General features: G+C 41.4%; 1 protein-coding gene across 3 annotated transcripts in view; it reads left to right on the top strand.

Moving 5' to 3' along the window:
• Positions 1-26,381, top strand: part of MICU1 (mitochondrial calcium uptake 1) — a 221,071-nt gene that overhangs the window by 111,321 nt on the left and 83,369 nt on the right. For all 3 annotated transcript variants that reach the window (XM_075935002.1, XM_075935003.1, XM_075935004.1), the window contains 2 exons: positions 1,601-1,715; positions 23,350-23,432. In XM_075935002.1, the coding sequence (XP_075791117.1) occupies positions 1,601-1,715; positions 23,350-23,432 (198 nt within the window). The remainder of the gene's footprint in view (positions 1-1,600; positions 1,716-23,349; positions 23,433-26,381) is intronic.

The raw sequence follows: 26,381 nt of genomic DNA, 5'->3' as shown, positions 1-26,381 counted from the left end.
GAGAGAACTACAGGCTGTTTATTTATCTTCAACATAATAAACATTGTGTGAGTGTTTTTGGGTAGAGTCTGACATAACTTTGTGCAGTTAGCAAAATATTTCTTTAATGAAAAGAAAACACTGCCTAATGTACTGTGATTATGTATTGCTAATGTCTGTGCAAAGTGGAAGTATTGATAAATGCTTCTGCTGATCTATGGGGGTTTACTTCACATTCTTAAACAACTCCAAATCTTCAAAATAAGAGCTATTGATCAGGAGAGCTGAGCTTAACTTGAAATTATGAATTTGCTGATGAACATGACTTTTTTTTTTCCTCTTGTGGTTTCTAAGTCAGATATTTGTCAAGCCGTCTTCTAAATTATTAGGCAAACTAATCTCCAATTTGCTGTCAAGTAGAATGGTGAGTTCTTTTCAAGTATAGCTGAAGGAGATGGCTTTAGATGGTAGGTGTGAACATTTGACTAAATGTCAATGCTTGGTGGCTTCTTAGTGTATAGTTGCAGCTAATAGTTGCTGCAAATCTTCCTTGATTTTGCTAGTCTAACACATCAGTTAGTGTTGATGTTTTGTAAACTTATCTTGTTGGTTAACCTATTTTCTTTCCTTTATCTTATATATGATGGGATCTTCGCTAGACAGAGGTAACAGATTGGGGCACTTGTGTAGCTGGACCTTGGTGTGGTGGTGTTTGTTGTTTTTGTTTCATGATACTGTTGCTAAATTAAGCTTGCATTGTTTTTGCTTCTACGCTTGCATGATTAGATATGGATTAATCTGAACTGCACTTAATGTGTTATATTAATTTTCTTTCTCTCTGTATGTGTGCGTGCATTTTCTAAATGGTTCACCAGTATGAAATTCAGTATCCAACCTCTAATACATTTACATGGATCCTTTTCAGTCTTTGAAGCTACAGTGGATCAGTCACTCAATAGCTTTCAGTTTAGCAGTGAGATTAGCTGACAAAATACATGTAATATGCTTTTCTAATTAAAAAAAAGTTTCCAGTCATCTTAAAAGTTGCATGCCTTCATGCAGGCATTTTTATTCTAGTAGATGTCTTTTCCAAGCAAAGGCTTGGGTTATAGCAGCATTTTATCAGGTACCTAGGTTTTTGGGAAACTGTGATCCGTTCACATATTAAAACCAAACTGCTCCAAGCTACTGTTAAACTAGGGCAATTGTAACAAAATAAAATCCTTGGGGATGGGGGAGACTCAGTAGGGCTGCAATTTTTAATTCTATTGTAAAGACCCTAGACTGTATAGCACCATTATTTGCTAGAGAATTTATACAGCACTAAATAAAAAGCGTATCATATGTTGTTTGTCTCTATTAGACTAAAGATGCTAAATGTATTCTCCTGTTCCATTTTGTGCTGCATTAGAAACATAAAACACCTTGGACTTACACATGCTACTTCTGATAGATTTGAAGTCTGGAAAAGGTCCATTGAATTGGAATGGTAATAGGAGGGAGGTGTTCATTTAAAAAAACATCTTGTTGGTAGCTATGATAAAAATCCTTTTTGTTTAAATGTTTAATTGGTTCTTTTATTTTCTTTGTTTGGGGTGTGTGGGTTGGTTCTGTAAAATAGAAGTTATCCCAAGAACGAGAGAAGTTTGCGGATGAAGACAGTATATTTTATACACTTGGAGAATGTGGGCTCATCTCTTTTTCTGACTACATCTTCCTCACTACAGTTCTTTCCAGTAAGTATAGTCTCTTTTTTTTTTTAAACAATCTGTTATCACTGAATTCCTTTTCTAGTTTTAAATGCTTACTAGTGATACAATGTTTCTGCTGTGGCATGTACATTAGATAATTTTTCCTAAAAAAGATTCTATTGACTACTTAAGAGCTGAATAAATAATTGTTAATGAATTTTTTTTTTCAAAGTTAGACCAAGATTTTGTAGACGGTTCATGAGCAAATTGCGACTTCTTCATATTTATTCATTATTTTAAATTATTTGGCATAACTTTATTAATATTGATTATTTTTGGCTTGCTGTTGAAAATTAAAAAGGGTAGCAGAGTTCCTTATTTGTGATTGACTTTATTAGTCTAGATAAATATAACTCTTGTATTTTCAGGTTTACGTGCAAATGCATGCACAACATGATTTTCAATTCATTGTTATAAGTATTAGAATGTACAAGCTAAAAATTCACTTTGCTGGTGCATTTGTTCTAGTAAACTCAGTCATGTGAAAGCTAGTGGATAGAGAACCCCAAAAGAGTGTAAATACAGCTGAAATCAATCATCCAAAGATTTAAACAAATATGAAAAAGAACTGCAGTTTATTATTTGCCTAGCTCCAAACTCAAAATATAGGACAGCTTCTATTCTTCTCAAAGTATGTTCTCTGGATTCTAAATAACAAAAACTTAAAGAAAGCCTTTCTATTATTTCTGTTGGCAAGAAATATACAGCCAATAGCCTTAGTTAATACAGGACAATCTTTCTTTTCCTCTTATAAATATGGATCAGAAAAAAAAAAGTAGCCCTTGTTTCTAGAACTGCTCTGCTCACTTTAGAAAATGTTGCTGTATAAAAGGGGGAAACAAAGAGAAATTCTACGTTAATTTTCAGTTCTGTTAGAAAAACTGCAAGGAAGAAAATTATTATTTGTCTAATGAAATTAGACAGAATTTATTTTGAGGCTTCCAAGACAGGTAATGATAAACACTCCAAAATAAAACTCTGCCTCCTTAATTTGCCTAATACATGATGATTTGAGAAGAAAAAGGACTGTTCTATACTGTTTTCATCTACTTGTCTTTTACTGAAGTTCAGTCCTGACTTTATCATTCTTGCCATTCCTGGCTTGAGTCTTGGATGAATAGAAGACTATGATGAAGTTACCAAAATTATGCTCAATTCATGCCTGAGCCAGAATTGTAACTCTGGTCTCCACATTTAAAAAGCTGTCACAGTTAACAAATTGTATCTTTAAATATAGTCTAGTTGTGTGAGTGGCCAATTAGTGTCCAGCATATAGGATGTTGTATGTGATTATATTATAACCTGCAAAACCTGAAGGAGGAAAAAATGGAAGATAGAGCTTGTACATTTATCGGCTACTCAAGTCACAGGGATGGGACAAATCGTGATTCAGGGAGGAGCTGCCCCCTTTGCCTCATAGCATATGATGCTCTGGAATACAGTTAGGGCTGGCTCTAGGTTTTTTGCCGCCCCAAGTAAAAAAAAATTTTGGCTGCTGCCTCCCCCCCCTTTTTTTTTTGTCCGGGGAGGGTCCGTGCACAAATGCAGCTTGCACAGCTTGTTGGGGGTGCGTGTGCAAATGTAGCTTGTGCGGCTTCCTGAGGGTTGGGGCGCGCGCTTCGGAGGGAGCCAAACCCTGGTGCATTTTCATCTCCTAGGACAGTGCCAGGGACTCCCCACGTGAGGACAATGGGAGGGCAGGTTCATCCACAGCAAGCCAGTTAAAGACTTCCAAAGCATGCAGCTGTTCACATCGCCTCGTGCTGGAGTCCCGGTCCCACTCCTCACTCTGCAAAGGGATTTTATTATTAGAACCCTTATAATCACTCAGACTCCAACCCCAACACATAAGCTGTCCAACTCTTGGTGTCCATGGACAAAAATCAGCCTCACTATACAATGAAACAGTTCAAAGGGGTTAAGAGAACTTTTGTTTCAACTCCCCAGCTCAGCTGTCCAGAACAAGACACAAGGGACAAGGAGTCTTGTTGTAAACAGTGGTTCTGGGTACTTACACTAGTGAACTGGTGGAATTTCTTTAAATGTTGACAGGAGACATGTTCTATTTAAATTTTAAATTTAATTCATAAGTTATTTAAATAGGTTATGATCAATTTAGTCCATAACAATTTTTAATTTAATTTTAAAGGTATATTATTTAAAACAAAGCCTATTTAAATGGGATCACAATTCCAATTTTAATAAAGCTTTCCTGCCCCAGACAGGAAGGGACTTGGGGACATAGGCACTGGGAACACCAGAGTTCCCCTTCCTCAAACAAAGGGAGAGGGAGAATGACCTGGGTCCCAGGCAGGTGTGAGGTTGTCAGGACACAGCACAAGGTGGCTGGGTTCCTGAGCAGGTGTGGAGGGGCGGCGGGAGGAGAGAGGGATCAGGGCCCAGAGAGTAGGGGGAAGGAGGATTGTTTAGAGAGCCAGACAGGAGATTGGGATCCACATGGGAGGCGGGGGGAGGGGGAGAAGAGGAGACAGGGTCCCAGAAGGGTTGCAGTGGGCCAGGAGGTGGGGTTGCTGAGCAGAGGCAGGGGGCAGGGGTATTGCGGGGTAGGGGCACACAGGCCAGGCCAGGGGGCAAGAGGGGCCGGAGTAGGGGGAGTTGTGGGGCGGGTGCATGGAGGGGGGGGATGGCTGCCGGGGGGGGGGGGCGCACTCACAAAGGCGAAGAAGAGGCCTCAGGGCTCAGCCTTACCAGCTGTGGGTGCCTCACGCTGCCCTCCTGGAATCACCCTGCCTCAGGGTTACCCACGCAGAGTTCCCAGTGCCCCGGGGCCAGGCTTAGGCTACAAGCAGCCAGGCACGGGGCTCCCACCTCGGGGCTCCCTGGTGCCTGGAGCTGGCCCTGAATACAGTATTACAAATGGATAGAAGTTCCTAGGACCAGGTATGCTCTGTGCATCTTTTGCAAGAGATGTGATATGTAGATGATTAGTAGGGCCTTACCGAATTCACAGCAATGAAAAAAGCATCACATATCATGAAATCTGGTCTTTTGTGCTTTTACTCCATTTTATACAGATTCAATGGGGGGTCCTGACCCAAAAGGAAGTGGCAGAAGGGTCACATGGTTATTTTAGGGGGATTGAGATATTGACACCCTTACTTCTGTGCTGCCTTCACATTTTGGTGGCTGGAGAGCAGTGGCTGTTGGCCAGGCACGCATCTCTGAGGGCAGTGCCCTGCCTGCATTAGTCCAGAAGTAAGGGTGGCAATGCCATGCTGTCGCGAGAATCACAGGTCCGATGATAAATACCCAATGGGGGAAAGACAGAACCAGGTGGACAGTTTTATCAAATAAAAAATATTTATTTATGACAATGGTGAATTTATAGTATTTATTCTAAGATTTTTAATAGACCGTGTTAATAATGGATTTACAGTATTTATTATATTTATTCTATGGCTTCTAGTAAAACATGTCAGAGACATAAGGATGGGAATGGCAAGGGGAATAGTCTCTAATCTTAAAATATCCAGCTACAGTAATTAAATAACAGTGATAACTACAAACTCTTATGTACTACCCAAAAACAACTACAACACTAAGCTTATACAACAAGAAAAAAATCAAATCATACATACCAACTTACACAGCACATGGAACATTTCACAGATATCGGTTTGGTTGCGAAGGCCTTGGTTACGCCCGAGAGTCAGGGGAGGTGGCTGGTCGGTTGATCAGGCCAGCAGCGCTTTGAAGTATACGAGAAGGCACATGCACTGTGGTACGTGTGTTGCGAAGACCTCTTAGAGCGAACTGTGCCACGGGTATTTATCCCCAAATCTGCACATCGCTTTCCCGCGCTTGCATATTACCATATATGGCCCAATGGTCACCAAGTGGGGGGTCTGTGTCCCAGGGGTTGGGCCGAAACTGTGCAGGTTTCATGCGACCAGGTAAGCCCCGCAGTTCTCACGCCAACGTGATGGGTGGGAGAGTCTGAGGCTATTTTCCCCTTTTCACAGCTTTCCTTTTTCTAAAGGCAATGGTATGCAGGAAGGGTGCGGCCGGTTTCTCTCAAGGAGTACTGCAGAACAAGAGCGGCCTGGCCAAACTTTTTTACTGGGGGGGGGGGGAGCAGTTTCTTTTCTCTAACAATGCCATAACACCTTTACTTCTGTGGTGTTGCCTTGAGAGCTGGGGAACCACAAAATGGCAACTCTTGATTGGGTGCCCAGCTCTGCATGCAGCAGCACGGAAGTAAAGGTAGCAATACCATGTCACACCATCCTTACTTCTATATCAATGCTAGCAGCCATCACACTCAAGCTGCTCAGTTCTGAAAGTAGCATTGCACCATCAGCAGCACAGAAGTAAGAGCATCAGTACTGCAACCCCCTCCCTACATTAACCTTGGTAGGAACACCCCTACAATTCCTTCTTGAGCCAGAACCCCTACAATTACAACATTGTGACATTTCACGTTTAAATAGCTGAAATCATGAAATATATTATTTTTAAAATCCTACAACTATGACATTGACCAAATGGATCCTGAATTTGGTAGGGCCCTAATGATCAGACTTTTATGAAGTTACATGGGTGTTCCCTGTGACAGCTTCAATAAAAATAGCCTGGGGAAAAGCAGCAGAATAGCAAACGCGTTAAGGTTTAAATTCCTTTTCTTTTGATGATAAATGCTGCAATTGAACATGCCAATGTTTGGGATGGTAGAAAGAGACGTGAGGTAAACCAGAAGATCTCATGATAATTATTTTGAGGGAAAGGAAAGGGTTTCATCTCACTCTTACTTTTGGTCTTTTGGAAGTAGCCACAGGGAGTTTTACAAGTCGCATTGTAACAGGCAGCAGAATTGGTAAATTGTGCTGAGGAAAACAGAAACTTTGCAAAAACATGTTCAAGGGAGGCTTTTGATGACATGAGGAATGTATTTTACCATTTGGTCTTCAGTGAATTCAGCTTAAAAAATATCTCAAAGAATCAGCAATTACTACCAGCCCCCAAGATTTTAGCAATTCATTTATTTAAAAAAAATCTTTCAAATGTATAAGGTACCCCATGGCAAGTTCAAAAACTCAGTGTTATGTCACTTTCTTTCTTTTATATCTCTGTAACTGAGTAACCTAATTAGTTCTTGACAAGCTCTCTAATCAAGCAAACACAATAGAACAAAAATATGGAATATAATTTTTAAAATAACCAAACAAAAATCTCATTTATGGTAAGAACACACTTGAGGAGTGGACGCTCCATGGGGTTTTTGTGGAAAAACCCTGTAGTGTAGACATAGCTTTTTGGGGGTTAGTCAGCCAGCTTCTGAACACTTTGCTCAGCTCAGTACTGACTATTTGTGAGAATCTTCAAAAACTAATTGATTTGAAATAGAAGAAAATTAAGGTACGTTGTGCTGTTATTGACATCTTCGGTCTGGCAGCTTGACCCCTCTTGCATTGAAACCTCACCCAGTCCCCATCCTAACTATTCAGACCCTACTCTCTAACTTTTTATATTGACCTTTGTTCCTTTCCTAGTGAGTATTCTTCACAGTCCCTGAATTCTAGTTATGAAAAATATGGCTAATAAGCCACAGTAAATGGATTTAGGTATTCCATCTGTATTGATGCAGCACATGAGAGTTAGCTTTTGTTGAACTGCAATTAATTTGCATATTACCAGCAGAGATAGCTGTTTGCATACTGCATAGGAGATTAAGTCTGTCACCATATTTTATTTGCAAGTAATTTATCGCTCTAGCACTGTCTTTTCTCAGTTTGCTCTGTGCTTCTGTGAAAATATATTTTAAAAGGTAATAAAGTAACTTTTAAATGCATCAGAAATTCAGTCTCCTATTCAAAGGCAGTTACATCAAATGGCTTTGAGGACACTGCACCATTTTTGTTGCGTCAGCTTTTCCCAAAATAGAAGAATTTTAATCTTTCTTTTAGCAATAAAACTTGGATTTCAGTACAGAGGTACAAGGAGAATTAGATGTATTTTAATTTTACCTCTTTAAAATCTCAGGTGATAGAGATTTTATCTCTAAGAGCTAAGAGAATTTTGCTTTTTGACAACTGATATTTTGGAAATATTGGAGGGGGAAATCAATATTGAGGACAGCTTAACACCTATCAACAGAAAACTAATTGTCATGTGAGAGCAATATAAAATGGGGCAAGTTGACATGCTAGTGTATGCTGAGCTTAAAGCCACTGAAAAAGGATTGGACACTTTAAACAAAGGTAGTGTTTCCATGAGCGATTTTTTTTTTTCCTGAATTTACTGTTCCTGAAAAGGATTAATAGTTTTGGTTAGAGGCAGCCAGGGTGCATTCAAGTGCTAGAGTAGCTTCCAGCCTCTGTACTGTGGCCAATGTACTAGTTAGACTTGCATTGCCTTTTTTGCTCCAGTTCTAAATCTGTCCTTTCTAGAGAAAAAAATGCCAAGCTATGGTGTTTCTCAGGATTTGAGCACTTGAGGTTAATAAAGTGAAAAGATCTCGTGTATCTTCATTTGTGATCTCAGCTAGAATTTGACAAAAGTCTTGCTATGGTGCGTCTTGGACTCACCTAACTTAGAATTGATTAGGTTTTTCAGTGTAGAAAATAAATTATTGACTATTGAGTTCTGGAACCCAGTCTAAAATACATTTTAGCACTGTACACTTATCTGAACTCAAATTCAGAATGAGTTGTTCTGCAAGTAGACCTGATTTACATCATCAGTCACTTACTCTGAACACCAATAGCAGAGCATGCTGGTGAATGCTCTGACACTAATATTTGAAATGTTCTTCCCTGCTCTTAACTTAACAAACCTCTCCCACTGCTGCTTTGGAACTCTAAAGCAACAACAGTTGTGAAGATGTAATAAAAAATAGTGAGCATCCTCTCAGACTAACCATGAATAAAGGATAAAATTGTCACAGAGATCATAGAATCTATGACTTCCAGAGCCTTCCATGATATTTTCTGCTTCAGCAGCCCCTGGGTGGGGGCTGGATCTGTCAGGTGGTGGGGACCCTGGAGCTGCATGGTGCTTCAGGCTGCAGGTGGGAAGTGGGGGGCTACAGCTCTCATCCAGCGCAGACAACAGGAGACCTCTGCAGCCCTCAGTTGCAGTAGGCATCAGAGCTCCCACAGATCTTAGCTGCAATGGAGCTGTGGGGGTTCACGGCACTCCCAGACACAGTGGGCAGTTGGTAATCTGAAGCTATGAGCCCATCCCCCCCAATAGCTTCTAATCGCTGCAGATAGTGGGGGCATTTGCCAGATCCAGAATTCCCAGTTGCTGTGGGCAGTGGTGGAGACCCACAGCTACCAGTTGCCATAGGTAGCAGGGAACCCCACCACTCCCAGCCACCGTGCCTGGCAGGAGAGTCCAGAGCTCCAAGCCAGGGCAGGGGGACTTCAGAGTTGTCAGTCACATCTGCAGCAGGTGCTCCCCACAAAGCAGGGCTCAAGCTCTCAACCCCCTGCTCCATTTTGAAACACTTTTTTTTTCTTTCTTAAAAATCAGGGACAGGTCCTGGCAATAAACAAATACTCGTGGAAGCTCATGCCTGCCCCTGACTTTACTAATAACCATGACAAAAATCTTAACCTTAACTATGCTAACTATATTTCCCTTTTTAAAATAATCTTGCAGCATTTGAAAGTTTTACTTTCAATGTACCTGTCATATAAATATCTATAAAAATGTGCGACATATTTGAACTATGCTACCTGCCTCTAAGCCCCATGGGTCTGAGACTGTCCCTTCTTTTTGTTCTGGACTGAATATGTTGGCATTCATATAATGAAGAAAGCATGTAGTTTGTGGAGCTTCTGATCCATATGTTCCATTGAAATAAGCACTTATGTTTATAGCACAGTGTCACTGTGATGTGTCCATCTTCTGTGTCAGAGCAAAATAACAAATGGTCTGGTAGCACTTTATAGACTAACAAAACATGTTGTTGGTATCATGAGCTTTCATGGGCACAGCCCACTTCTTCAGATGACTGGGTTATGAGTTTGGGATGTGTACACTTGAAATAAATAGGGGAGGGAAGAAAAAGGGAGTGGAATGGGAGACAGAGCATCAGTAAGTGTCTGGAGAATGGGTACTTAAACCGAAGCAGATAATAATCAAAGTCAATAGATAGATTCCCATGTCAGGAAGGATATTACAGAGAGCTGTTAGCACCTTCAATGGTGGTTAAATTGGTAGTGTCACAACCAACTTGCATCACGATTGAGTCCATTATCATGTGAATTGCAGGGGCACAATGCTGATTCTAATATTTGCCAGGCACAGGCAGGTTTCTTGCTGTATCACAGCACATAAGGAAAGAGAAGGACAGGGTCAGAGATTTAAAAAGTCTAGAATTGTGAAGTGGTTAAAATGACATCCTCTATCAAGTATCCCTGGGGATTCCAGGCTTTTAGAGTTGTAATTTACACAGCATTATTTCTGGACTTTTGGGCAGTTGGGTGAGCACTTAAAGAGTTTTTGTTTCCCGCAGTCCTTGAAGGTTTATCCTGTAACTGATGTGACATTACTGAAAGATAAGAGTTATACTTTGATCCTAGACATTATCAAATTGTCCATTTTCAGATCTGAGGAGGTAAGTTTGACATTAACTGGCATTAGAGTCAAAATGTGTAAGTAATTGTAATTAAAATCACACTATTTCCCTAGCTCACTAACTTGCAAACAGAATGGAAACGTAAAGCAGCAACTAAATCTCCTTTTTCACTGAAACTTTTTTGAAATCTTCCTTGATGGAAAAGAAATCATTTAAAAACTTATCATTCTACTCCACGCCACCGTTTGACATAAGTGCAGGGAAAAGCATGCAGCACATGTCTCATGCTTAACATATGAAGGACATACACAGTTTTGGTACCTCTCGCTAATAAATGGGCACATTGGGGCAGGGAATAAACAGAACCCTGTGTGTCTAATCCATAATAGGACTGAGTGTTGGCTTTGCTTATCTCCAAAATGTTCTGAATCACTGTTTTCTTGTCTTCCTACTAGACACTTGCCTCTTTGAACCTAGGAACCTTGTTTTTGCACAATTGCTATACACAAATGAGGTGCTGGTGCATGCTAGCAATGTAGAATAATATTAAATGGCTTTAGAAATCTAGTTTTAAATGAAATCTAACCTGTGCAGACCAATTTTATTTATCCCATTTCATAATGGTAGTAACACTGTCTATACAATTGCACTTCTGAAATAGGTACAGTTCCTACCCAAAGCATACAACAGTTACTCATGAATATCCTGCTTTATGTACCATTTGGCTTAACAGATAGTGGTGGCATGCTAGGGAATGACCATGCTTATTTTTACTCCACTACTAATTTCCATACTTATTTTTAAACCATAAAACTGCAAAGTATTTACAGTGTCTATGTGCATGTGTGTACACATACTTTGCAATAGGGACTCTAGCATATAATGCTGGGTCAGGACAACTTCATTCATGGCCAATGTTTTCCTCTTAACAGCCTAACAAGGGTGCAGTCAGTTATCTGCTAATGGACGTTTAGCCACTAGGAAAAGCTACAGAGTCCATATGATCCCTTCTCCCAGACTAACTAGTCGTAAATCTGCAGATTATAAGAGAGGATGGGTATTAGGCCAAAGAAGATCCCTGTTGTTATCTTTCTTCAAAAATGCTATTTGAAGTGTCAATCGTCCATCTCTCCCCCCCCCGAAATCTGGTAGCTAGGGACCACAACCACAGTCCCTTCCCATCTTCTTCTGCTGACTTTATGCCCCTCCTTTTTTTTGTCAGCTCACAGGACAACTTGGATTTGTATGACCTCTTTATGTGCTCTTGGAAGTCTGTAGAGCTCTGAGTGTTGTCATTGACTTTCATGGGGTGTTTAGACACATCAATGGAGAAAAGGTCTGGGATATGGAGTTTTAGAAGATGGGGGATGGAGTAGATTTGCACAAACTTTCCTTCCTCTTGGGTGCTCTACAACTACAGCCTTTCTCCTCTAGATCAGTATTCATGCCTCCCACAGACATTGTGTCTCAGAAGTCTCTCTATACCTTGGGACTGATGGAAATACAAGTTTGTGGCATGTTTTTCAAAGTATTTCAACTCTGCATATTGGGACTGTGATTTTATTTCAGGGTTCTTGTGAAATGTACTGTAGGGGGTTCACTCACTTTTCACATGGCTTCTCTCTTTTTTTTGCCTGGATGATTCCCTCAGAGTGGCTTGTGGGGAAGTCACCCGACGCTGACGCTTTGGGTGCGGTGTTCTCTTCAGGTCACTGCCCTCTGGCAGTGACCACTCCGTTGTTCGTCCACGCCCCCTTCCAGGGGAGAGTCACTGTTCTTCCGGTACTCCCAGGGTCCTTCCTACTCCCAGGGACCCCTAGCTCTTCCCAGGAGCACTCAGCTCCTTCCTGGAACACCCAGTTCCTCGGCCTGCCCGATTCCCTCCTGCACCTCTGCCTTTGTGCCTTCTGGCCTAGGGCTTCCCTGGCTCGAGCGCCCCCAGCCTACCGCAGCTGCCTCCCTGCAGCCCAGACTTTTAGGGAGCTGCCTCTGTGCAAACCCCCGCCCTTCATGACTACCTCTATGCAGTACTGGGCCTCAGGCTGTGTAGTCTGGGTTCTCTGGGCCCAAATCCTGCAGCCCTGTGGCAGCAGAGAGGCAGAACCCTCTCCTCCTCACAGGAGCTGCTTTTATAAGCCCCAGCTGGGCCCTCCTTAATTGCCCTCAGCTAGACTTCCCCCACTGCAGCTTGAAACCTTTGCTTCTTCTGTCATCTGTCACCACTGAGAACAGCCTAACTCCATCCTCTTTGGAACTCCTCTCCCCTTTAGCTAGCTGAAAGCTGCTATCAAATCCCCCTATATTGTTCTTTTTTACAGACTAAATAAGCCCTGTTTACTCAGCCTGTCCTCATAAGGATTTATAAACTAGGAAAAAGAAATGAGTTATTTACAAGTTAAAGCTGAGCTAAACCGGGATGATAAAATCCCTGGCTGCAATGATTTAGTTGCAGTTGGTCCTGCTTTTAGCAGGGAGTTGGACTAGATGACCTTCTGAGGTCTCTTCCAACCCTAAACTTTTATGATTCTGTGACTTTTTTTCTTGTATCTTTATATGCCCTTCCTGCAGAATATAAATCAATAAGACAAGGGCTTCTGCATTTAACTTCTTTATAGGTGGATCATGCAGTTAACATAGTTTTTATCCTGGATAGTTGTTCGTGATGGGTGAGGGCCCCACTTTTCCTGCCTAGATGCACAAAATCAGAACAAGCATTTTTTGAAATTATAAAGCAAAACTTAAATATTACCTTAGAGCATGGGATATAGATATTACAAATAAGATAGATGCATACATCAACTTTAAAACATTTTATAGAGTCTAAACATTAAAGGCATCTTTACCAGGCTAACACTTCACTTGAATAATATTAACATACAGATGAGTTGGTCCAGTTTCCAGATCTGAATACGTCAGTGCTTAGCTGACATCTACAGCCTTGGCAAGAGTTAGCACCCTGTTTACCAACATGTCACCTCACTGGCAGGAGTGTTCATTGAAAATGAATATCTATTGTGTAGTGTTAACACATCTCTGTCTTGAACATATACAGCTAATTCTATTCAAACCAGTGAATTTCTTAGCTTTAAGCTGTAGAATCCTGTGTTATGGCCTGCCCCCCATATTTGTATTTATAGAGAGAAATTTTAACTCTTGTATACTTCTCTTCTTGAACTAATCCTTCTTCAGGACAACTTTCTACTAAATGTTCTAATGCTTATAATATATTCCATGTACTCTTGAGAAGTCTGATTCCTCATTAATGTTTTGGTTAGAGTTTAGCTTTGCAGACATTTCTTTTGTAATTGTTTATTAAATTACATTGTTCATACCAATAACGTGTAGCACCCGTTCATCTTGCTTTTTTCCCCTGCCAGTATACATCAGACACGTCAAGTATACACTTCAGCCTTATTATAAGTAGTCTTGGCAGAATCTGCTTTTTATTTTGTTATAATTTTGACAGATAATATTATGAAAGGGACATTATTCAGACTATAGTCAACACTTTGGCATCAGTCATTTGTTGAATTACAGACATGTGTCTTAAGCAGGTAACGCTTTTCCTGTATAGTGTGTGTGTGTTCCATATTTGTGAAAAGCAAGCATATTGGAATTGACAAGAATTCCATATTCAAAAGCACTTGAAACAAATTTGTAAACTTTAGTAAATAATGCCTGCTTCACAAATACGGAAAAGACAGGCACAACACAGGAAAAGTGTTAAAAGGGTGGCTTGCTTAAATATAGCTTCTACCAGTTTGTGCTTAATTAAAATAAAAGGGGCAAAGAACCCTTTAAAAAAAAAAGTAAAATTCCCTTCTTTCTGGTGGTTTTCTCTCATTTCTGATTTAATGTTTAACATGGTGGTATCTGGTAATGGTGGATATTCAGTTACTATTTTAACTTTTTTTCTACTGTATTTATTTAATTTTTTTCCACCTCTTGTATAATTGTTTATCATTTAAATTGAGTAATATAAAAACTTATAAATCACCAATTATTTGGAACAGATTTTTGGCCTATGGATATTTTATTATTCTGTGGTTCATATCTTCATCTCTGGAAATCCCTGTACAAATGTGTTAAGTTAAAATAACTCTCCCTCACATTTTTGAGTACAGAAAATTGACTGAATACTGCTCAATAAAGGGATTGGACCAGAACAGCAGTGGATATTTTAGGTCAAAGGTGCAGGCTTGTTAGTTGCATGACGGAGGCTTTGCTTACCATGTCCAGCATATGCTTGACCGGAACTGATGCTCTTTAGACCTTCAGTTTCATGACCATTAAAACTGGGAATGAGAGATTACGTCAGTATGTTGCAACAGGTGTTGGGGGGAGGGAGATGTTGGGGGAGTGGAGAAGAATAGTTCAATTAAGATATCTCAAAAAAAGATAAAATATGAAAAAATGACTTGAACTAATACTTGTGTATTCTTTTTGTTATATATGCTCCTGCTATTAGTAAATTGCCATTAGTAAATTGCCATAAGAACAATTGTGCTGTGGAAACTGTTCCATTGAATAATGTACCTCCTGTTCAGTATGACATGGTTGGAATGAATGTGCTTAATCAGTCCATCTAATTGGCTGAACATCCTTTTATGACTTTGTAATGATGGATTTGAGTACTGGTTGTTTCTTTTATGAAGTCATTACAGCTGCTCTGTGATCAGGTTGGCCAATATAGTTATCTCATATTTAGTAGTGTTAAAGGTAGTTTTTTTAGATTTTATATAGGGATTTATTTGTTTGCACAATTTTGACAGAAAATTGTGTCTTCTCTTTACAATAATTTCCAAATTAATGGAAAAGTGAATGTAGTAAATATGAGTGTGGATTTTAATGAACAATTTATCTCAAGAAAGTCTTCTCAAAATTCATTAAAACTGCTTTGGCATTTACACTGTTTCATGGAGCAAAGATGGCTTAAGAACTTCAGGCAATGACAAGTGATAAACGGCAATGCATCAGATTGGGTGACAGATGTCTAATGGCTTAGCACAGGTATCACTGTTCAGGCTTGCTTTTAAGTCGCAGAATAGCTATTTTGGGATACTCTGGTATCCCGAAATAGTGTTGCAGTGTAGACGTAGCCTAAGAGATAAAACTGAATATTTAAACTTTGCAAAGTGGCTGAGATGGTAGTTAATACTGTGCCCTTCAAGAAAGCAAGGGAAGAATTGGAAGGATGCAAGGAAATAATTTTAAAATTTTTAAAACCAGAATCCCATTCTAACAGAGGTTGTGAAGTAGCTTATTGCCTGAATCATAAATTCACTCCAGATAAATCAAGAAATATGGATGATAGAGTGGGTAGTGTCCACCCCATAACCCAAGGCTTGAGACTAGCCAAGAAGCCCAGCCAGTAGAGCCATTCACTGCAGACACAATGTACTTTAGTCCAGTCATGGTTATGAGAAACACTTCTTGAGTTTCTGGAAATATTATGTACCTGGTGTTTTGACACTTGTCATTCGGAGCAAAAATAAATGGTAGAATTTAAAATAGAGTAACTGGGAATACAGAAACTTAAAACTGCAGAATTATATGTTGTGTACACCAAGTAGCCTTATGACAGGGTATCTTTGAAGTCAAGTTTATTGGTGTTGTGCATCTACTTAAATGTTACTTAGAAAACTGTCTTAACACAGTCTCTTCATTGGGCCTACTGAATTTGTCAGCAGTAAAGCACAGCAGCTATTATTAAACTAGGAGTGAAAGGCATTGTAAAACTCTTCTGGCTTTGAATTCAAGCTGTAGTACAATTAGCTCAAGGTAACATACACAATCTAGTAATGGTAAAACACGCATCAACTTTTATGCCTGGTTGATGTCCTACATATCCTAGGAAGATTCTCAATAGTTTTTTCACTCCCCATTCAAAACTATGAATTACTTTGCAGGGTACAGTGGTGTTCCTGTCTTTGTTAAGATCACATTCACTTAGAAATTGGACAAAAGGGATTTCTGTATAACACTGAGCATCACACTCCCTTTCTTTAGGCTGTGAGAGAAACATCCAGACCCTGCAAACCAAATAAGATCATGTCTGGAGTTCTTTTTGAATGGCAGCTCAGTGTTATTGCTGTGGGTGTGTCTGATCTACTTTTACTTTCCCTTTTTTCATTGAAATGAATATATTAGTAATAGGTCAGTCAAGCAATTAAAAAAATTAATCATGATGAATTGAACCGCTAAACAGAATACCATTTATTTAAATATTTTTTGATGTTTTCTACATTTCAAATAAAATAATTTCAATCACAGTGCAGAATTAAAAGTGTACAGTGCTCATTTTTATTTTATTTATTTCCTTTTCATTATAAATACTTGCACTGTAACAAATAAAAGAAATAGTGTTTTTCAGTTCACCTACTATAGTGCAATCCCTTTATCATGAAAATGTGACTTATTAATGTAGTAGTGTACAAAAATATCTATAACTCCTTCCCCATTTTTTCTGGAAAGGTGTTTGAAGCATGAAAAAAATATATGCATCTTTAGGGCACCTGATGTGTAAATATCTTGTAGCGCCAGCTACAACCATTTGACTGAGCGATTGGCTGAACAAGAAGTAAGACTAATACATTTTGGCTGTAAAGTTCTACACTGTTTTTTTCTGAATGTAGTTAAATCCCATTTGTAAGTTGAATTTTCATGATGAAGAGAACACACTATGGTACTTGTATGAGGTGAATTAAAAAATACTATTTCTTTTGCTTATCATTTTTAGGTACAAATATTTGTAATAAAAATGTGAGAACTACACTTTGTACTTGGTGTTATTAAAATCAATATATTTGAAAATGTAGGAATATATCCAAAATATTTAATACATTTCAATTGATATTATATTAACTGTAATTTTTTTAAAATTAATGAACAGCCCTAATTAGCAAACATTTTTGTCATAGGGGACTAAGGAACACTTACAGTAAATAAATAGCATAATCCAATAAGTACAAAAATTCTGTTGCTGAGACTTAGGGTTCGAGGATGTAATGGGTCTGAAAACTGAAGTATGCACATTATTGGGTGACCTGTCCGCATTAAGACTGAGGCTTCATAGTGGGATTTTTTGGTGATGTGAATCAAGGCAGATATTGCTGTGTTTGAACACCTCTATCCCCAAAACTGTCAGTACATTATACTTTAAATACTAAAGGTCATAATTGGAGGGCCACTGAAGATAGCTTGTTTACTCTGTAGGGTGATAAACTCTTTGGAGCAGGAACTGTCTCTTCACATATGGTTGGAAAGTACCTAATATGATGATGCTACAATAATAATGTATGGAAAATGTTACCTGGAGGAAAAATAAGGTCAAGTTGTCTGTTGCTGAAGAAAACATAAGGGAAGTAACTGAATCAGGCAACACATGTTAAAAGCAGATTGGAACTACAATGGGAAAGTGAATGCTTTGAAAATAAATTTGTAAAAAAACCCCTGTGCTTTAAAAGACCATTTGAAATGTCCTCCTAAATGCTGATCACTCCACTGGAATATGCTTAGCACTCTACGTGCACAATGAAATTACATATTACGGTTGTATATTTGACATTAGCAACTCAAGACACTCACTAGAGACTTGATTGTACCTTAATTCTAAGAATTGTGGAGCACACTTCCAATTTGCAATGCTAGATTAGTGGTTCCAAATTACAGAAAGGAAAACTTTAAATGACATAATTTTGTCAGAAATTAAAATATTTAATTTGCTAATTTTCCTGTTGTTTGTTGCATTTAGACAGAAAGCACAGATGGAGGATTGTAGAATACTCTCTTGCATTTGAGATGATTGCACAAGTCAAAATGACCAACCCATAATGAGGGAAATTAAAAACTATAATTTACACAATGTTAATATCTTTCCCAAAGATTTCAAACGAAGTTGCATCTCCATTTTATAGATGGGGGTAACTGATGGTTCTCCTTTGAGTGAGGTGTGGAGCGTCCCAGCGCCTCTGGATGGAGTTTTGCTAGCAGTGCCTCACAGGGGGCTGTGAATGCGCAGCACATGATGCATGCGAACTCCCTGACTAGCTATGCGCAGCCGCGGCCCCCCGCCTCCTTTCCATTCCTTTCTACCATCCCTGGCTGAGGGGAAAAAAGTTGGACTACTCAGTCAAGAGCTGTCTGAGCACATTCGACTACCCATAGTAAGCCTGAAAGCGCTTCAAATGCTGCACTGACAGAGGTGAAGTGCCACTCTGTGTCAGCCTCAGCAAACCCGACAACGTTGACTCCAATGACAACTACACCGGTACTTCAGCCTCTCACGATGGCACCCAGAGAAGGGGCAGAGCATTCTCTGAACGCTGCCTCCTTTTCTCAACAGTTAGGGGCTACAGCTCTCCCTCTCACCTCTGAGGTAAATACGGGCTCCTCTCAGTTAGCACAGCCCTCCACATCACAAACTCCCCTGGTCACTTACAGGGAGAATAAAGATTTGCGCATTGATTCAACCCTTCACTCTCCTATACTGAGCGAAGATAGATATATTCAGTCCCTACTCTGATGACTCAGATCCACAATCCTCCCTCTCACACGAAGAGGAGGATGAATGTGAAGTGTTCTCACTTGAGCCCTCCTCTCAATCTCAAAGGGGCACACGGTTACATGCAAGCAGACCCTCTCAGAGTGCAGATGGCCTTATGGGCTCCCTATCTGTGGATGGTCCCACTGGTGGCATACCACCCACAGTGGCAAATGTGGAACCATCATCCACATCAGCACAAAAAGAGATTGTGTAAAACGAAACACATAGTGAAGCACGAGAGAGGCTTCTCTGTATCTCCTCACAGAGACACAAGGAGTGATAATGACAGCCAACACTCCCGCAGATCAGCCATGGATTCTTTGGCTCACATGTCATCACCAGCAGAGATAGGAGAAGCGATGCTACCTCTCGCTGGTAATATTTCAGAGGACGTCTCATCTTTTCAAGATTTATTTAAACGCGTAGCTCAAGATCTGATCATGCCTGTGGAGGAGGTACAAGACGCTCCCCACGAAGACTTTATCGCAAACACCAGCCTTGATTTCCCCCTACTAGTAGAAAGGCAGACTGGAAGTATTTTGTGCCACGCAGAGGGTCTGAGTTCTCTTCACACATCCCGCCCTATCTCTCTGTTGGTAGATGCTGCACAACAGAGAAACAAGCGACAAAATTGCTCAACCCTATCTGATATGGAGAACAAAAGGCTATATGCCTTTGGCAAAAGAGTGTATGCATCTGCCACACTAACTGAGAGTGGCAAACTATTCAGCCTGTCTCACTAAATACGACTACAACAGATACATAAACATGAACTCGTTTATTGAAGATCTGCCAGATAGCAAAAAAGGGCACTTTAAGGGCGTTGTCTCTGAGGGCCAGGCAATTTAGTGGACAGCGCTCCAGGCAGCACTCAATGCAGCAGACACGGCCACTAGAGCCATGGCTACAGCTGTTACTATGCGGTGGGCCTCTTGGTACAACTCCTCGGCCTTCCCGAGACAGCTTCAGATGGCTGTAGAAAATCTGCCCTTTGAGGGGGACAATCTCTTCTCCTCAAACACCAATGAGCTTCTTCAATCCATGAAAGACTCCAGGGCCATCCTTGGATCCTTGGGTATTCAGGCCCCTACAACGAGATCCAGACAATATAGGTATCAGCCATAGCACAGGCCAAGGTACCAATAGTCCTCCTTCCAGTACCACAGACAAGAGCACCCCCTCTTACCAATAGCGGGGTCGAAACAGACAGCAGAGGCAGTGGTCTCAAACTAACACCCCCAACCGCCAGGGGCAATCCATTAAGAAAATTTGAAAATATAGTCGAGCGATCGAAAACCAGATTGCCATCTCCAGAAAATCAGAACCCTTACAATCTTTCAGTTTCGTTTTACTTCACTTCCTTCATCAATGGGTATTAATTACCTCGGATAAATGGATACTTCAAATTATCTCCCTGGGATACACCATCCCCTTTCTTTCTCTTCTCCCCTCCTACCTTCCAACCCCGTCCCTTTTTAGGGACCCATCTCATGAGATCATCTTATGACAAGAGATAGATGACATACTACACATAGGAGCCATAGAACCTGTCCCGTCCCAGTTCCACAGAACAGGGTTCTATTCCCACTATTTTCTAATTGAAAAGAAGTCTGGCAGGTGGAGACCTATCCTTGACCTCAGATACCTAAATAGCTTTATAAAGAAACAGAGGTTTAAGATGGTTACACTAAATACAATCATTCCAGCTCTGGAGGCGGGTGATTGGTTTTCCTCTCTCAATTTACAAGATGCCTATCTTCATGTTTCTATCAGACCATCTCATAGAGGTTTTCTCCGTTTTACTTTAGGTTCACACCATTTTCTGTACACGGTCCTGCCCTTCGGACTCTCTACAGCTCCGAGTTTTTTCCAAGATACTAGTGGCAGTCACTGCCCACCTAAGAAGACAAGGGATTACTATATATCCCTACCTGGACAACTGCCTAGTAAAAGCAAGGTCCAGACAGGAGTGCCACCGGCATACTCGCATGGTGCTAGACTCTTTAGGGCTCCTAGTGAACCACCCCAAATGGATGCTTACTCCCTCGCAGACCATCCAATTTATTGGGGCATACCTCAACTCTGTCACGGCCAAAGCCTGCCTCCCTCCCTCCTGAGCTAGTCACATCAGGCACCTGGCATTATCCCTACAGGATATGCCTACAGTCAGCGCACTTGACTGCCTTCGACTTTTAGGCCATATGGCTTCCTGCAACCCTGTGGTACCCAATGCGAGGCTATTTATGAGCTGTCTCTAAAGCTAGCTCCTAACGCAGCACAAACTGAACATTCATTCATTAAGAGGCTAACTATGCCTCCCATCAGTCAAAGCATAATTAAAACGGTGGGACAGAGGTGTCCAATCTAATTATAGGCACGCCCTTCCATTCCACGGAGCCCACAGTGGTCATCAACACAGATGCCTCGCTCACAGGTTGGGGCGCTCACATAGAAGGGAGAACAGTTCAAGGACTGTGGTCACCCGCGGAATGTGCTCTGCACATAAATATCTTAGAACTCAGAGCCATCCACCTAGTGTGTCAAAAGTTACTCCCTCAGGTGAAAGGGATACATGTCTGTGTCTTCACGGACAACACGGCATGCATGTTTTATGTAAACCGACAAGGTGGCGCACGGTCACAGCCACTGTGCAGAGAAGTCATAGTCCTTGGAACTGGGTAATAGCACGCAATATCCAGTTATCCGCATGCCATATTCCTGGGGCTCTCAGTACAACAGCAGATGCCCTAAGTAGGGCCCTCCCCCAGAAGCACAAATGGGAGATGGATCATATAATCCTGCAAGAAATCTTCAGCCAGTGGGGCCACCCTTGCATAGATCTGTTTGTCACCAGATGCAAGAGAAAATGCACGATGTATTGTTCCAGAACTGGCATGGGCAAACACTCCCTAGGAGACGCTCTGACTTTCTCATGGAATGCACCCCTACTATACGCATTCCCTCCATTTCCCCTTCTGAACAGGGTCATCATAAAGATAAGGAGGGACAAAGCGAAGATCATCATCATAGCTCCGTGCTGGCCACAACAGCCTTGGTTCCCTCTGTTACTCCGGATGACACAGAGCCATCCAATCACATTACCACAAGTACCTTACATTCTCTATCACCTGCAAATCAGCATGCCTCATCCTCAACTCTTGATGCTTCATCTAAAAGCATGGCACCTCAGTGGTTCACTGGCATAGAGCTCCAGTGCTCCCAACAAGAAAGTTCTTCTGCACAGCAGAGCTCCTGCAACAAGAAAAACATATATCCGTAAATGGACACAATTTACACACTGGGCCTGCGAGCGCAATATACCGCTAACAGCCCCATTTCTCATAATATTGGATTACTTACTGCCCCTGAAGCAGTGTAATTTCTCATTGGCCTCAGTCAGTGCACCTAGCAGCTATAACAACATTCCATGTACCACTGGATGACACCACTTTGCACAGCCCATGACGAAATGGTTTTTGAAGGGCCTGCCAGCTCTTATACCCTGATGTAACCTCCACAAGAACCATGGAACCTCCACCTCCTGTAACTGATGTTCTTCGAGATGAGCATCCCTGGGGGTGCTCCACTACCCTCTCTTCCTTCCTTCTACTTCAGAAACCTTAACAAAATTTATATATATAAAAACAATCATGTCAATCACACTCCTCCACCGGGTTCCGGATAGAGAAGGAACTGAAAGGAGGCGGGGGCCGCTCCTGCGCATAGCTAGTCAGGGAGTTCGCGCACATCGCACTCCGCGTATGGACAGCCCCTGCTGAGGCACTGCTAGCAAAACTCCGTCCAGAAGCACTGGAACACTCTCCACCTGATGTGGAGCACCTCCAGGGATGCTCATCTCAAAGATCGTCAGTTACAGGAGGTGAGTAACCTCCTCTTAAGTGACTTGCTTAAAGTTGCATAGTGAAAGAAAGGCAGAGTATGTATTAGAGCTTAGATTGACAGTCTTCCAGTTCCATTCTATGTCTACCAGACACATTTGCCATTCCACAGAAGTGCTAAAGGTGATCTGCTGAGACAAAATAATTCAACCTCTGACGTATAAAGATGGCCTGAACATCCACTCCAAATTTATTTCTACTCGTTTTTCTGTTAGGAATCTCAGATTTGACATCTTCATTGTTGCTGGAGTACTGTTTTGAGAACTGGAGTGAGCTTTCTCACCCCTCAGTTTAGAGGAAAAGGGTTTAATTAACTCAAATTTTAAAAAACCTCTTTTTCAGGAGCGGTGGAGGCTAAGATTAGGTGCCTCTCTTCACATATGGGAAAATATTCAGAAAATATTGAATGAATGAAAAATCTTCCTGGAATAAAGTGTAAAAATACATACGTTTCTGATAGATGTATATTACAAGAATTAAGCAAAGCTGCTATTGGATACAATAATGCAATTTTGATCAGCAGGCAGCAGATCTTCCTTTCTAATCTAATTTCTGCTGCTTTCTTTAATTCAAGTGAATATTGTTGACTGGTAAATATGTTTCATTTTAATTATGTTTCTTCCTATGTAGCTCCCCAGAGGAATTTTGAAATTGCCTTCAAGATGTTTGATTTGAATGGTGATGGTGAAGTGGACATGGAGGAGTTTGAGCAGGTAAATTTTCTGGGAGGTTAACTTTTTAAAGATGTACAACCTAAGCCTTAATTGTAAGGCTTACTATAAATCATTATGAGGATTTGCCACTACAGGTTGAACCTCTCTAGTTTAGCACTTTCTGGTCTGGCAACACCCGTGGTTTGTCATGATTTTAGTTAATTGGATGTCCACTTATCATGAGTGTGGCCTAGTTTCCCGTGATCCCATAAATTTGTTTACAGCCGCCAGTCTTGGCTCTAAGGGTTCTGTGCTATTATTTAGTTTTAATTTACCTCTTAATGTCTTCTAAAAGCTCAGTAAGCAGTGGAAGTGTTGGTAATGCTGCTAGACAATATTGATCTCCTCTGCTTCGGCAAATTCTCTAGTTCTGTACCAGACAGATCCCAAGGAATTAGAGAGGTTCAACCTGTTGCAGGTAAGGGCACATAGAAAGTTGCTAGTTTGTACATGCTCTGTGCACCAACATGTGCCACAACACACCTTTGTCTTTACAGCTTCCAGTAGAGAACCTTTAATTAAACCAGGAGAATTACAGTCTCAATCTGCAAAGCCACCATCATTGTTTTATTATTTCAGTCCTGAGAAGGTCTACTGGACAAGTCCAGCACCACAAACAGAAGAAATAGATTGCCATGATAGTGTAGCTGGTGTTAGGGATTCAGACCTTGGTTTCTTCCACAACCAAGCCTGCTGATATTTTTTATTACAATGCTATTGTTTCGTCATAATGAGGCATGTAAAGTCCAATCTAGAGTATTAATCAGTTAAATTATATTTTTAACCAGTTGACCTGCTCACTGCATCATGCTGCAGGGGGGGTGGGCTGCTGGAGCAGCCTTCTGCGTGCACTGCTATGGGCCCAGCCAGGCTTGAGCAGTGCCCTGCTCCCAGCCCGGTGGGTGGGTGGGTGGGCTGGGCAAGGCCTGCTGCTTCATGATATGGGCAGGTGGCTGCTTTGGCCATGCTGGGCAGGAGTGCCCCCTGTCGTCAGTGGCATAGACCCAGCTGGGTTGGAGTGGCCCCCCAACTTGTGATGCAGGCCCGCTGCACCATGACATGTGGGAGGGCTGCTTCAACCTGTCTGAGTGTCAGTTATCCAGTTATCCCAGTAAGCATGACAGTAAGGTACTGCTTAGCAGTACGTTCCTAATCATAATAGTGAATAACTGTGCTTAATCTGCCTGGAACATAGTCTTTATCCATTTGCATAGGGTTACTTTGGAATCTTTGCTTGACTACTTTGGAATTACTACATTAATTTTCCCCAACCAAACTAACATCCCATCATACTTGATTTACAAAGTTTGACTTTTCAAGTGACAAACCTGAGCTCAGCATTGATGTTCTACTACAAAGTACTTTGAAAGGATAAGCTTCTTTCTTCATTGAGTAGTGTCCCCAAGGGTGCTCCACTCGAGGTGCTGGGCTCATCCCAGCACCACAAACCGGAGGAATTTTCATTAGCAGTAGCCCCCTACCGGACTGCGCATGTGTGACTGCCCCGTCACGCCTTTCATCTGAGCGTGGTCCGGTCTTGTCAGTTTCTCTCCAACCATCCGCAGCCGCAGATGGAGTTAGATTAGGCTCCCTTCCCCTCTCTGAGGGAAAAGGGAAATATCTTAGTTCTTCTTCGGGGATGTCCCCGCGGGTGCTCCACTATGGGTGCTGGGCTTGCCCCGGCGCCGCAGACGGAGACTTGTCGTTAGCAGTGTCTGGCCGGACCACGCATGTGCCATGGGCTCGCGACTTTCACGCTCTTTCTGTCGTGTGGTCCAGCCCCTCCTCCAGTTCCTCTTCACCGCCTCAGGCTGCAGACGCTTGTAACTGCGCTCCTCACTCCACAGAACTAGACAGCTTCTAGTTCTCCCTTTGTATATAAAATTTCCTTTTCCTCCCTCTCCCCCCTCTTTTCCCCATAACTTTTTTTTTTTTTTTAACTTTTCTTTCAAGAGAGGAAGGACAAAGAAAGAACTATCGGGAGTGAAAGTGGAGACCGCTTACCTCCCGCCTCTCAGCTGTTCTCCTGTCCTTTCTGGTTGAAATGGCAAGAAACTGTTTTTTCTTTGTGATCCTTTTTCACAAAGAAAAAACAGTTTCTTGCCATTTCAACCAGAAAGGACACTGTTTCAATGACCTAATCACATGCATCCTACTTCAGAAGACATTCAAATCTGCACTTGAAAGGGAATCCTCTGAACTGGCATTCATGCTAAAATTCGACACTCTCCGCAGGGGGCTGAACAAAGACCTTACCCATTACAAAGATAGCTTCCCCAATTATCACCTCTAATACCATTAACTCACAGATATCTCCCCTTCCCCACCTCTAATATCATTAACTCACAGGCATTTACCTTCCTCCCCCCCCCCCCGCTTTCCCCTCTGTTCTGAAATGTGATTTGTCCTTTTCATATGTGTTCATTTTTTTTAATTGTATCCTTTGGTATATATGGTTGTGACTATTTTCTTCCACTGTTTGATCTGAGGAAGTGGGTCTGGCCCACGAAAGCTCATCATCTAATAAACCATCTTGTTAGTCTTTAAAGTGCTACATAGTCCTGTATTTTGTTTCAGCTACACCAGACTAACACGGCTACATTTCTATCACTATTCTACATGCAAGGCATAATATTTATAAAGTATTTAGAAGATTAAAGTGTTAAATTCTATTAAGTACTAAGAGATTTCAGGATGTAATTCAGACCTGTCCGGTGTTGCCATCTCTGCTCCTCAACTTTGAGTACTTACTGCTTTGCTGCTGTAACTCCCCACTGAGCCACTCACAGACAGCCTAACCATTATGCGGGTCACATCCGAGTGTTTGTCTGTGTATAACCATAATCCTGGTTCAGCAACTGACTCCAGGAGCTTCCTAGCAAACATCAGCCATGCTCTGGCTTCCAGGACCCTTGGTTACTGCTTGCAGGATGACCCTGATGAATGTCC

The sequence above is a fragment of the Pelodiscus sinensis genome, chromosome 8 (genome assembly GCF_049634645.1).
Source record: "Pelodiscus sinensis isolate JC-2024 chromosome 8, ASM4963464v1, whole genome shotgun sequence".
Lineage (NCBI taxonomy): Eukaryota > Metazoa > Chordata > Testudines > Trionychidae > Pelodiscus > Pelodiscus sinensis.
The sequence above is the reverse complement of the archived record's forward strand: the minus strand, read 5'-3'. Positions and strand labels throughout refer to the sequence as shown.